We start from the raw sequence: 13,905 nt of genomic DNA, 5'->3' as shown, positions 1-13,905 counted from the left end.
AAACTACAATAAGATACCACCTCGCACCCATTAGGCTACTATCAAGAAAACAGAAAATAACAAGTGTTGGTGAGGATGTGGAGAAGTTGATATCCTGTGCACCACTGGTGAGAATGAAAAGTGAAAACAGTATAGCAGTTCCTCAAAAAATTAAACATGATGACTATATGGTCCAGCAATTCCACTTTTAGGTATACAGTTGACCCTTGAACAACATGGGTTTGAACTGCCCAGGTCTACTTATACATGGATTATTTTCTTTTTTTGATGAATATATACAGTACTACAAGATTTGCAGTTGGCTGAATCCACAGATGTGGAACTGTGGATACAAAGGGCCAACTATGGGAGTTGAACATCCTCAGATTTTGGTATCTGTGGCAGGTCTTGGACCCAATCCTCTGTTGATACCAAGGGATAACTATATACCCAAAAGAAGTGAAAGCAGGGACGGGAGATATTTGTACACCCATGTTCACAGTATTATTCACATAGCTAAAAGATGGAAACAAGCCAAGTATCCATCAACAGATGAATGGCTAAGCAAAATGTGGTATATACATATGATGGAATATTTTTCAGCCTTAAAAAGGAAGGAAATTTTGACACATACTACAACATGGATGAACTCTGAGGACATTATGCTCAGTGAAATAAGCCAGTCACAAAAGGACAAGTAGGTAGAATTCCACTTACATGAGATACCCAGAGTAGTCAGATTCACAGAGACAGAAAGTGGAATGGTAGTTGCCAAGCGTGGGGGGTGGGGCGATGTGGAATGAATAGGGAGCTACTGTGCAATAGTTTCAGTTCTGCAAAATGAAAAGAGTTCTGTGGGTAGATGGTGGTGATGGCAGCACAACCATGTCAATGTACTTACTGCCACTGAACTGTACACTTAAAAAATGATTAAGATGGTAAATTTTATGTTATGTATATTTTACCACAGCTTTTTAAAAAAAGGAATAAAATTCTAATACATGCTACAGCATGGATGAATCTTCAAAATGTTATGCTAAGTGAAATAAGCCAGACACTAGAGGAGAAATACTGTATGATTCATAGAAACAGAAATTAGAATAGAGTTCACTAGGGGCTGGGAGATGAGAGGAATGAAGAGTTATTGTTTCATGGCTACAGATCTTCTGTTTGAGATGATGCAAAGTTCTGTAAGTGGATAGGGCTGACAGTTGCACAACACTGTTAATGTACTTAATGCCACTGAATTGTACACTTCAAAATTGTTAGAATGGTAAATTTTATGTTATATATATTTTGCTATAATAAAAAAATTTTAAGATAAGTGGGAAAAAGTATCATAAACATACTAAACTTAATGAAATTTTGCACGTCCATGAAGACCTGTGCTCAAACAACACAATCCAGTCCCAGAAATAGGTACTACAGTCTTGCTCAAAATCATTTAAACACCCCTGGTGTCATTGCTCACAACGTATCACCTCTACTAATTGAACAAGGATCAAACTGAGGACACTGACACTCTCTACCATCCACTCCTCAATGACCACTAAGGATCTATAAAACATAATGTTTCCATACAACATCATCACTCTCTTATAGAAAAAGTGATACCTTTTTCTATATGATATGGTCCAAATACTCTGGTGACAGAAATAATCAGAGGGAACACAGCATCTCATCCCTAAAATAGGCTGCTTAAAATAAAGTGTAGGGCTTCCCTGGTGGCGCAGTGGTTGGGGGTCCGCCTGCCGATGCAGGGGATACGGGTTCGTGCCCCGGTCCGGGGGGATCCCGCATGCCGCGGAGTGGCTGGGCCTGTGGGCCATGGCCGCTGGGCCTGCGCGTCCGGAGCCTGTGCTCCGCAACGGGAGAGGCCGCAGCGGTGAGAGGCCCGCGCACCACAAAAACAAAAAAAATAACGTGTAATTAATATTCCATATATGCCCTTATGCCCATTTTGAAAAATAAACTCAAGAAGTGTCCCCTTCCTTCCCTTGGTCCTGGGTCCTACTTTTAAATGGTAACTTCACCTGTCTGAAGAGGATTCTCAGAGCAGCAAAAATATTAGCTATCAAGACATCACAAGAAAAGAATATCCCTCATGGATAAAGATGTGAAAATCCTCAAAAAAATTTAGCAAACTAATAATAATAATAATAAAGGACTATACACCATAACCAAAAGGGATTTATTTAAGGAATATAAGGTTGGTTTAACATAAAAAATCAATTAATTTAGTATACTGTATTAATAAAGGACAAAAAGTACACGATGATCTCCACAGATACAAAAAAGCATTTAACAAAATTCAACACCAATTCATTATAATCTTTTTCAACAAACTAGGAACAGAGGGCTACTTCCTCAACTTGATAAAGGACATCTATGTTAAAGGACATCATAATTAGTCCTGTATATTGAAAACTACAAAACATTGCTGAGAAAAATTAGAGAAGATCTAAACAATGGAGAGACATTCCAAGTTCCTGGAATGGAAGACTCAGTATTTTTAAGATGGCAATTCTCCTCCAAACTGATTACATATTCCCTATGTAGTCAACACAATCCCTAACAAAATCCCAGTTAGCTTTTTTGTCTTCTGCCCAGTTGGCAAAAATTGGCAAAGTAATCCTAAAATTTATATGGAAATGCAAAACGCTATTTTGAAAAAGAACAATAAAGCTGGAAGACATATTTCCTGATTTCAAAACTTACTATAAAATTACAGTAATCAAGAGGTTGTACTGGTATAAAGATAAGACATATAGATCAATGCAACAGAAACAAGAGTCCAGAAATAAACCCTTAGGTTTATGGCCAACTGATTTTCCAAAAAGGTATCAATGCAATTCAATGGCAAAAGGATAGTCTTTTCAACAAATGATGCTAAGACAACTGGATATCAACATGCAAAAAAAGATGATTTTATACCCTTACCCCACATCATAAACAAAAATTAACTCCAAGTGGTTCCTAAATGTAAGTGCTAACACAATAAAATTTTTAGAAGAAAACATATAAGAAAATCTTTGTGACCTTGGGTTAGGCAACAAGTTCTTAGATAAACATCAAAAGCCTAATTCATAAAATAAAAAAATTGATAAACTAGACTTCATCAAAATTAAGTACTTTTGCTCTTCAAAAGACGTCCTTAAGAAAACAAAAAAGAGGGCTTCCATGGTGGCGCAGTGGTTAAGAGTCCGCCTGCCAATGCAGGGAACACGGGTTCGAGCCCTGGTCCGGGAGGGTCCCACATGCTGCAGAGCAGCTAAGCCCGCGCACCACAACTACTGAAGCCCGCACACCTAGAGCCCGTGCTCTGCAACAAGAGAAGCCACCACAATGAGAAGCCCGCACACCGCAACGAAGAGTAGCCCCCGCTCGCTGTAACTAAAGAAAGCCCACATGCAGCAACAAAGACCCAATGCAGCCAAAAATAAGTTAATTAATTAATTTTAAAAAAACAAAAAGAGAAGTCAAATACTGTGAGAAAATATCTGCAAATCATATATCTGAAAACAAACTTGTGTCCAAAATAAAGACCTCGTACAACAAAATAATAAGACAAATAACCTAATTTTAAAATGGACAAAAGATTTAAATCAACATTTCATAAAAGAAGATACACAAATGACTAATAAGTAGATGAAAAGATGCTCAACATCATTAGTCAATAAGAAAAAGCAAATTAAAACCAGCATTTAAAACCCACTAGAATGGTTATAATGAAAAAAAGAGACCATATCAAATGTTGGCAGGGACATGAGGAAACAGGAACCCTCATACACTGCTGGTAAGAATGTAAAATAGTGGGTCACTCCAGAAAACAGGTTGGCAGTTTCTTAAAAAGTTAAACAGACTTATCAACCCATGCTACTTTACCAGTGATCTTTGCAAAAGTTCCTCTACTTACATCCCCAACAGAAAGCCTTTTCTTATTGGAAAAAGACAATAAACAGTAGTCTACTATATTACGATTAATCAAATAGTCCAGATTAATAGGAAAAAAACAAGAAAGTAAATGTCAAGATTAAATTAAGATTTTAAAAAAAAACCTTTCCATATCTTCTTATAGATGAGACTCCGGTGACTGCTGTGCTCTGAATTATCAGACAGAACACTAATGAAATGGCAAGGGACCATGATCTTTACAGAGTGCCATTAGTCAGATACTGTGTTCAATCCTCCCAGCAGACAAACAGTTGCAGACTTAAAGAGGCTGTTCTGCCTAAGGTCACACAGATCTGACGGCCAAGGTAAAGCCCTTTGCCCTTTCTTCTATTTCATAAGGTTTCTAAGGATTTCAGTCTAAGATTGAGTCTGATATTTGTAAATAATATGATTTAAAATGTTATTCCCTAATATGTCATCTAGATTTATTTATATTCCAGAAGGGATATTTTATAAAATAATCATATTAAATAATGTCTTAAATATAATACCCATGTACACCAAAGGAAAAGTCTTTAAAAGTAACATATCATAAAGTTATTAGAAATATTTTAGATAGCTCACGTCTCAACTATTTCCATGGAAAATTCAGGAATATCCAGTGAGAAAATGTCAGAGGTACCATTAAACTGACATCCAGGTTAACAAAATTGCCAACTTCAGAATTCATTTACTCATTTAGTAAACATTCATTAAACAGCTACCATGAACAAGGTACTACATGTCTCTTTTCAAGGAAAGCACAGCCTTTTGACCACTTCCTTAATCAATACCAGTGCCATAGAAATGTATAATTCTTGTTTGGAGTCCTAGTTGAGAATTTTGTGTCAAATTGATTAATTCGAACTTTCTATAAGGTTTTATTCAAGCAGTGTTGGAAAATCCTGTTTAATTGGGCTTATACAAAAAGTAGCTCAAATTTTTGAGGTTTCATGAAACCTCAAAATAATTCAATGTTTAAAACACTGTAAGTGCATTTTTTTGGTAGGTGGACACGATGGGTTATACATATAAGAATCTGTATATTTTAGCTGGAAGCTATGCTCTTCTCCAAAGGCTTTTATTCAAGTTGCCTCAAAGAAGGTTGCCATCAACATAATTAAAAAGTAATGAAGCAGTGAAAACAAAGGAAGAAATAAACCTGCTCATCCACCTTACATACTAAAACGAGAACACCAAGTTTATACTTTACCTGCAGGTTTAAGGTCTCCTATCCGAATAATGTGTGGCCAGTGCTGGAGTGTTTTTGCAAAAAAAGGGTTGGTTACTCCTAATATGACTGAGGGCCTACATTAAAACAAAACAAAACAAAACCAAAGTGAGAAAAAAATGAATGTTCCATCAGTTTACAATTTATTTTGAGTGAACTACTGTTTACTCAAAGATTACTAAGATAATCTTTTCCTTCATTGGTACCACATATCAACTACATTCCAGGCACCATTTTTAGCACTAGGTATATAAAGATGAAAAGACACAGTCTTTCTAAAAGCACACAGGAAAAGCGGTATACATAACCAATTATGATACCAGAAATTAGAATACAGTGAAGGTGGTATAAAATGTACAATTATTACAAAGGAGAAACTATGTCTACCATAGGGGATTAAGGGACAGCCTCACCAAAGAGATGACATTTGCACAAAGCTATGAAAGATGAATAGGAGGTTTTTTATGAAGGATAGTTGATACATAACATGATATAAGTTATGAACAGGAGTCTTTTGCCAGGTGGTAACGGAAGAAAATGTGATGCAGGAGAATGAATAGTATGTGCAAAGCAATGAAGTGAGATCACGGTCTGTTTGTAAAACTACATATAGTTCAGCATTCCTAGAGCACAAAGCAGGAAGAATGAATAGTCAGAAATGAAAGCAGATGGGCAGATGCTGGCCAGATGATTCAGTACCAAGTTAATATGCTAAGAAATTCAGATGTTATCTTGTAGGCAAACAGAAGCTACTAGAGAACTGAGTGGAAGAATGCTACATGAACAAAAATGTACTTATTAGAAAGATCACTCTGGGGGAAATTTGGAAGATGCTGTACAAAAAGGGGAAGAGGTTTGGGAAAAGTAACAGCAAATACGAGAAAGACTGGAGGTAGTAAGACTAGGAAGAGAGCTCTGGAAAGAAGATAACAAATGTTATGAGAGATATTTTAGGATGTTGAATTGACAGAATTTGGTAAAACTTCACGTGGAGCACATTAAGAACGAGAAATTTATGACAATTTAGGTTTTTGATAACTAAGTGAAAAGAAGCACCATTCATGAAGTAGGAAGAGGCATGGAACTAGGGAAGAAAAGAAGGAGACAAAAAGAATTCAGTTTGAACATGTTTAATTTTGGGTGCCATTAAGATGTCCAGGTGGCAAATACGATAAAAAAACAACAACAAAAACCTGGACAGAGGTCGAGACCTTGCAAAGATTTGAACCAGGAAGATAAATTTCAGTCATCAGTATATACGTGTTAACAGAGACTGCGGGTACAGATAAGACTGTACAGAAAGAAATATCAGTCTGAAATCAGAACCCAGAACACAATACTGGAGAACACCAACATTTAAGCGGTTGGCAGAGAAAAAGAAGTCTGCACAGGAGACTGAGATGCACCACCAGCCAGCCAGGTGAGACGGTACCAAAGATTTAAATGTTTTCAACGTCAATAGAGTAAGTGTTACAAGAAAGGGAAGGCAGGAAAAACAGGGCAATAATGTGCCCACAGGTTCAAGGCAGTGAGAAAGGTCTTGATGACTTTGGCAAGAACTTCAGCAGAGATGAAGAAATCAACCTGCAACGAACTGAGAAGCAACCAGGAAACCAAGAAGTGGAGAGGGTAAATGGATATTTTTGTTGTTATTCTAGAAACAGCTATGAAAGAAGGTGAACAACAGAGCAGGAACTAAAGGGGAAAGGTAAGATATTTCTTCCCCTTTTACAGATTGGGAAGAATTTTTATATGTTTATATGCTGATTCAGTGAAGAGGGAGAAGGAAAAGGAAGTTACAGAGCAAGAAGAGATAACTGATGCTATAAGGGGTCCTGAAGTAAAGAACAAAGTTAGAAGTAAAAGTAGTCAGATAGCTATTAAATTAGAGGAATTAGCTATTAATTAGCGGAAGACAATATAGCTTCCACTAACAAATAAGATCATTCAAAGAAAATAGGATAATGACTCTTGAAATGTGAAATTATTACCAGCAGCTCCTCAAAGCTTCCTTTATAAAATCAATCTGCCAAAAGTTCAAAATTTAAACTTCTCAATTATTACCAAAAATAATTCTACATAATTTGGTTTTAAAGGTAATACTTGGTCAATAAAAGTTATTTTGTTTACTCACGGGGCTTGAGTACGGGTGGTATATTCTTTGAATTCACTATCATGAATAGTGAAATAAGGTCGGAAATCACTGAAGTACTTTAATGGAGAAATACAGCTGCAGAGCAAGAATAACATGTAAAACAAAGGACAGAAATTAAAGGCCCTACTCAATAACTATGAAATATCTAAACACAGAGTTTACCCCAGTGGGATCATCTATCTATAACTCATTTCAGGAAACTAGAAAGACAAATGGAAAAATGTAATGTAGATGGCATACCAAAAACACACTGGATTTGGGGCAGAAGACGGGGTGAAATTCTGGCTCTATCATTCATTAGCTACATACCTTTTACTAGACACTGACCATTCACACAACTGATTTTTATCAGGTGCTAACTTTATGTAAGTGAATGAATGTGCTTATTGCCCAGAAAAACAAAAACATGGAATCTGAAATAATTTTCTCATCAATAAATGGTGCTATAATGAGCACTACCTTCTTACAGGATTATTGTGTAGATAATGCAATGAGTGTGCAAACATATCACAGGTGGTAAACTGTTGCAACTATCACCATGAGGAACCAAATATACTCACTTAACAAGTGCCAATACAGTCTCTGATGACTCTGACGGTGACGGTGCCATGACCACGAGGGGCTCACCCAACAGCACCAGCTCCCAAAGCATCTGACTATGAAGGAAAACTGGGCAGAAACACCTGAAAGGTGTTTACGCAGCAGAGACACTGTTATTTATCCATCCCTGTTTTTTTTAAGTTCCCATATAATCATTCTAAAAACTTCACATTGATACAATTCTTCCAGCTATGTGTACCTTGACCTGATATACAAATTCATTTAGAATATGGTGATGCGGACTTCCCTGGTGGTGCAGTGGTTAAGAATCCACCTGCCAGGCTTCCCTGGTGGCGCAGTGGTTAAGAATCCGCCTCCCAATGCAGGGAACACGGGTTCGAGCCCTGGTCCGGGAAGATCCCACATGCCGCGGAGCAACTAAGCCCGTGCTCCACAACTACTGAGCCTGCGATCTAGAGCCCGTGAGCCACAACTACTGTAAGCCCACGCGCCTACAGCCCGAGCTCCGCAACAAGAGAAGCCACCGCAATGAGAAGCCCGCGCACTGCAACGAAGAGTAGGCCCCGCTCACTGCAACTAGACAAAGCCCACGTACAGCAATGAAGAACCAACGCAGGCAAAAAATAATAATAATAATAATATGGTGATGCACATAGATATAAGTTCCTTTTATCCACACAAAAATATATAGCAATTTTACTTGTTCCAAGTTTTACAAAATTAAATGTAATATATTGACACATAGAATGGCTAACAAACGATAAAAGCATATAAAATAATTATTAAATTATTGTACCATATAGTATATCTAGTTTATCAATATTGCTGTTACATTTGAATTTCTACTCTATTTTGAAGGAAACAAGAAAAATTAATTTTCCAAAGGATGTTTACTGGATGTACTTAATTTCAAAGCCAATGTTTTCAATATTAAAGAATGAGGAAAACAAATCACAAGGAGGTGTTCTAACACTAAACGACAGAATGCTTTCCTAAGGAGATCCTCCCCCTACAGAAATGTTGCATATTTTTACAGTAGCCCTGGAATTAGGCAGAAGCCTATAGGACAAAACTCTGGTACATTATCTAGCCTAAGTTAATTTGATAACTTTTACTTATTTAGTAATTTCCTCCTAGTAGGGTCAAAATTTTTCCTAGTAGATTAGAGGGAAAAAAAACTATATTATCTATTTATAAAAATCATAACCAAAGGACTTTCCTGGTGGCACAGTGGTTAAGACTCCATGCTCCCAAAGCAGGGGGCCCGGGTTCAATCCCTGGTCAGGGAACTTGATCCCACATGCGTGCTGCAACTAAGAGTTCACATGCCACAACTAAGGAGCTGGCAAGCCACAACTAAGGAGCCTGCTGGCCGCAACTAAGGAGCACACGTGCTGCAGCTAAGGATGCCGCCTGCTGCAACTAAGATCTGGTGCAACCAAATAAATAAATGTTAAAAAAAAAAAAAGTAACCAATCTACCTACCTGAAAACATACACACACAAGAAAGAAAAGGAAAAAAATACAAGTAACTTTTAAGTGTAAAAATATGAAACAAATTTGTGAGATGGAAATTACGGAAAGTTCATTTTAACTATTCAAAGGCAAGAAGAGAAATGTGAAGGAAGTGCAAAAAACCAAAAATAAAAACAATGAACAGTTCAAGGATAAGGCAAAGGAGCTCTTCCTCCTTCCTTCCTAAACAATTCAATCCTACGGCAAAACACAGTCATGGTAGGCATCTCTGCCAAGAGGGAAAGAGAGCCCTGTTGGCCTGAAGAGCGTATCAGGACTTGTGTGAGATAAGGCAGACATCTATGTGGAGGGGGTGGCTTGTCGTGGGGGTGTTGGAACCCTAATGTAGTGAGAAAGGTGTGCATGTGTGGAGGTGATCTGATTTGGGGTGACAGAGCCCAGGAATTGTGAGGGGCATGGAGGGGCAGCAGGTGCAGAGGGTCAGAGCCAGAGTGGGCTGAGGAGGCTGTCCATGGTGGGGTGTCAGAGCAGGGGAATGAGGGTGAACGTATCGAGGGGTGGCCTGCAGTAAGGTGTAGAAGCACAAGTAGGGAAAGGAGGGATCCACGTGGGGGCTGGCTTGGCACTGGGAGTCAGAGCACGACAGGGTGAGGATGGCATCCACAAAGAGAGGTGGCCTAACGTGGGGTATGGAAGCCGGACTGGGGCAAGAGGGGAACCACGTGGGGGGTCAATCAGGCATGGAGCAGGGCCTAAGCAGGGTAAGGAGGGTGTCCATGAAGAAGAGCAGCCAGGTGGGCAGTTTCAGAGCCCAAGAAGGATAAGAAAGGCATTTGCTCAGAGAAGAAGGTTGCAGCAGAGACGAGAGATTGGTTACTAACATGGGTCGATCAAATAAGTAAATGAATCAAGGATAATAGGATGTAGCTCCTCTGTCAGAGAAAAGAAATACAAATATGAAAAGGGAAAAAAGTAGAGTGGAATTAGGGGTATTGGTGTGACTTTATAGTTTTCAATATATATGGATATAGAAATAAATATGTATGTAAAAGTGTTTAAATACTATATATGAGTGTGTATGTATACATGCATTTACAGATACATATTTTCCTTAGTTCTGTCCACTGACAGGGATATTCCCTTAGCAAGGAGCACAACTAATGCCCAGATCTTGACTTCTAAATCCTATTCTCTACTAAGTAGCTGATTCCAGGGCTGGGGAAGAGAAAATACAAGATAATCTTGGAACTCAACAGAACTGAAAACATATGTCCACACAAAGGCTTATATACAAATGTTCACAACAGCATTATACATAACAGCCAAAAAGTGGAAACCATCCAAATGTCCTTCAATGGATTAATGGATGTGGTATATCCATACAATGGAATACTATTCAGCCATAAAAAGAATGAAGTAATGATTCATGCTACTGCATGGATAAACCATGAAAATAATATGCTCAGTGAAAGAAGGTAGACATAAAAGGTCACATATTGTATGATTCTATCTATATGATATGTCCAGAATAGACAAATCCAAAGAGACAAAGTGGATTAGTGGTTACTAGGGGCTGCAGGGAAGAGGCCATGGCGACTAACTGCTAATGGGGTACAGGGTTACTTTTTGAGTGATGAAAATATTCTGGAACTAGACAGTAGTAATGGTTGCACAACTCTGTGAATATACTAAAAACAACTGAACTGTATACTTTGAAAGAGTGAATATTATGTATGTGAATTATATATCAATTTTTTTAGTTAGAAAAAAAAAGATAAGCCTGGAACAAACAAGTTAGTGTTTCAAGAATGAAAAGGATATGACAAAAAAAGAAAAACAGAGGCCAGCTTGAAATGGATTCTCACTGGCCAAACTGGGGACAATTTGAACATCAAAAACTGATGAGAATAATGGATTTTAATAACCTGTTGAATAAAACAAGAAACCAAAAATCCATACAGATATACATACATGGTGCAATGTTTTAAAATATTTCTACAAATTCTTTGACACTCCTTTTAAAGCACTGAGCCTATTTCTCACCATCTTAGGTGGGCTGGGTTAGTGGCTTGCACTTAATGAACAGAGTAAATTAAAGCAATAATATACAACTTTTTTTTCAATAATCGTTGAACAAATGAACCTTTAATAGCAGTTACACCATTGAGGTGTCCTGATCCAACATCGAGGTCATAAACCCTATTGTCAATATGGACTCTAGAATAGGATTGTGCTGTTATCCCTAGGGTAACTTGTTCCGTTGATCAATTTTTGGATCAATAAGTGATATTATGCTTTGGCTAGTGGGCCTAAGCTTTAATCACTCAGAGGGTTTTTTGTGCTCTGAGGTCACCCCAACCGTGTGGCATGTGGGATCTTAGTTCCCCGACCAAGGATCAAACCCACGCCCCATACAGTGGAAGCGCAGAGTCCTAACCACTCGACTTCCAGGTAAGTCCCAATAATATACAACTTTGAAGCCTGAGTCATAAAAGACATTGTGACTTCAGCTTTCTCTCAGATCACCTGCTGAATGTTGTGAGAAAATTTAAGCAGCCCTTTGGAAACGTCCACATGGCTGGAAATGAAGGTCTCCTGCCAACAGTCACAAGGAACTGCGACCACCAGCCAACAGCTAAAGTAGATTTCTAGGGAAGCAGACCCTCCAGCCCCACTTGTCCAACTGACTAAAACCTCAGCTGACATCTTGACTGCAACCTCACAAGAGATCTAGAACTAGAACCACCCAACTGAGCAGTCCCCTGATTCCTAACTCTCAGAAACTGTGTGAAATGTTTGTTCTTTCAAACTTCTAAGTATTGGGGTAACTTATTACACAACAATAAATAAATAGTTTCATAGTTTCAACGTATAGCTTCAACGTATCTCCTCACAAAATATTTAACTACAAAAGGAAAAAGAATAATTTATCAATGGAGAAGCTTGGAGAACACCACACTAATAAAGAGATCAAAGTGAACATTATCAGCAATGAGGCAAGCCAACCTTATGTGCTACCTCCTGGCCTGAATCTTATTATGAGTAAATCCCAGACAAACCCAAGCTGAGGAATTTCCTGTAAAATAACTGTCCTGTAATCCACAAGAACGTCAGGGCCATGAAAGGAAGACTGAGGAGCTATTCCAGACTGAGACTAAACAGACATGACATCTAAATGCAACAGACGGTTCTGAACTAGATATTATTGTGACAACTGGACACATTTGAATGTGGTCTTAGTATTAGATGGTATTAATTTATCAATGTTAATTTCCCAATTTTTATGGTTGCATTGAGTCCTTACTTGTAGGAAACAGACACTAAAGTATTAAGGGAAGATGGGACATCAGGTCTCCAACTTACCATCAAATGGTTCTAGGAAAAAAAAGTTTACTATACTGACCACTTTTCTGTAAAATCTGTGATTGTTTCAAAATTTTATACAGATACATAAATTTTATATAAATATTTATATATGTAAAATTTTGAAATAATCACAAATTTACAGAAAAGTGATCAGTACAGTATATATGTATAATTTTTTAAATATATAATTTATATATATTATATATGTATATTTATAATTTTAAAATAAGCAAAGGAAAAATGGAAAAGACCTCTATGGAAACATCTGACCAACTGACTTTAATAGTGGGATGCCCTTAAGGCATCCAAGTTGCAAATTAGTTTTTCTCTGAAGTATAGTAATGTTATCTATTAGCAAGGGCACGAACAGATAGGAAGTACAATTACAAGATGAAGCATTCTCTGAAACCTCTGTATTACACTAGTAATATCTGTTACACAAAGTAGTTTTTATTGGGGGGAGGTAAGTATTAAATATTCAAGAGAGGAAACCTTTAATAGATATTGGTGGTATACATCAAATTAATGGCAGTGTAGAATTACTAAAATGAGGGGTTTGTAGGGAAATCACAGTCTTCTTTTAGTACCACTTTTATATTCCCATTCTGGAGTATCATGCTTTATGCTCTCAACCCACTCCCCCCAACTCCCCAAAAAAGGCCATCCCTAGGAAAAAAATTATTTATTTACCATTCTCACACCCAACCAAACAAAAATAATTTGTGTCTACTATGTAATACCCAATCCATATCCAAATTTCCCTAGTAGTCAAAGCAACTGACATGCAGTCAGGGATGAACCACTGATTTACAACATGTGAAACATGACTATTTTCTTCCAGTTTTTTCCACATTTTATATGGGAACATTCACTTTCTAAAGAAATTAACAACAATATCATAAAGCAAATGAGACAAGGCAGTTAACAAAATTTTTTAGTCTTTACCTGAAAAGATCCACCTCATGAACAGTAGGTAAAATAACAGATATATGTGTGTCTCCCTAAGAGATAAAAAAGAAAAAAAAATAGACAAGATGTCACCAAAATTGCCAGAAACTGACTTTTATAATATGCCTATCTATCTCATAATCAATCAGCCATGTTGCCCTGTCTTCTAAGAGTCTCTTCCTCCAGAAGCAGCTACAAGGAGAATGGGTCTTAACAGTCTCCCCTAACACAGCAGGTCAAGGACAACATAGATTCC

General features: G+C 37.6%; 1 protein-coding gene across 2 annotated transcripts in view; it reads right to left on the bottom strand.

Annotated features, from left to right (window-relative positions):
- Positions 1-13,905, bottom strand: part of DENND6A (DENN domain containing 6A) — a gene marked incomplete at its 5' end in the record, with an annotated part of 54,740 nt that overhangs the window by 11,717 nt on the left and 29,118 nt on the right. For both annotated transcript variants that reach the window (XM_082848686.1, XM_082848687.1), the window contains 4 exons: positions 5,126-5,220; positions 7,278-7,373; positions 7,859-7,981; positions 13,647-13,702. In XM_082848686.1, the coding sequence (XP_082704812.1) occupies positions 5,126-5,220; positions 7,278-7,373; positions 7,859-7,981; positions 13,647-13,702 (370 nt within the window). The remainder of the gene's footprint in view (positions 1-5,125; positions 5,221-7,277; positions 7,374-7,858; positions 7,982-13,646; positions 13,703-13,905) is intronic.

The sequence above is a fragment of the Leucopleurus acutus genome (genome assembly GCF_964270905.1).
Source record: "Leucopleurus acutus genome assembly, chromosome: 10".
Classification (NCBI taxonomy): Eukaryota; Metazoa; Chordata; class Mammalia; order Artiodactyla; family Delphinidae; genus Leucopleurus; species Leucopleurus acutus.
This window is presented reverse-complemented; position numbering and strand designations above follow the sequence as displayed.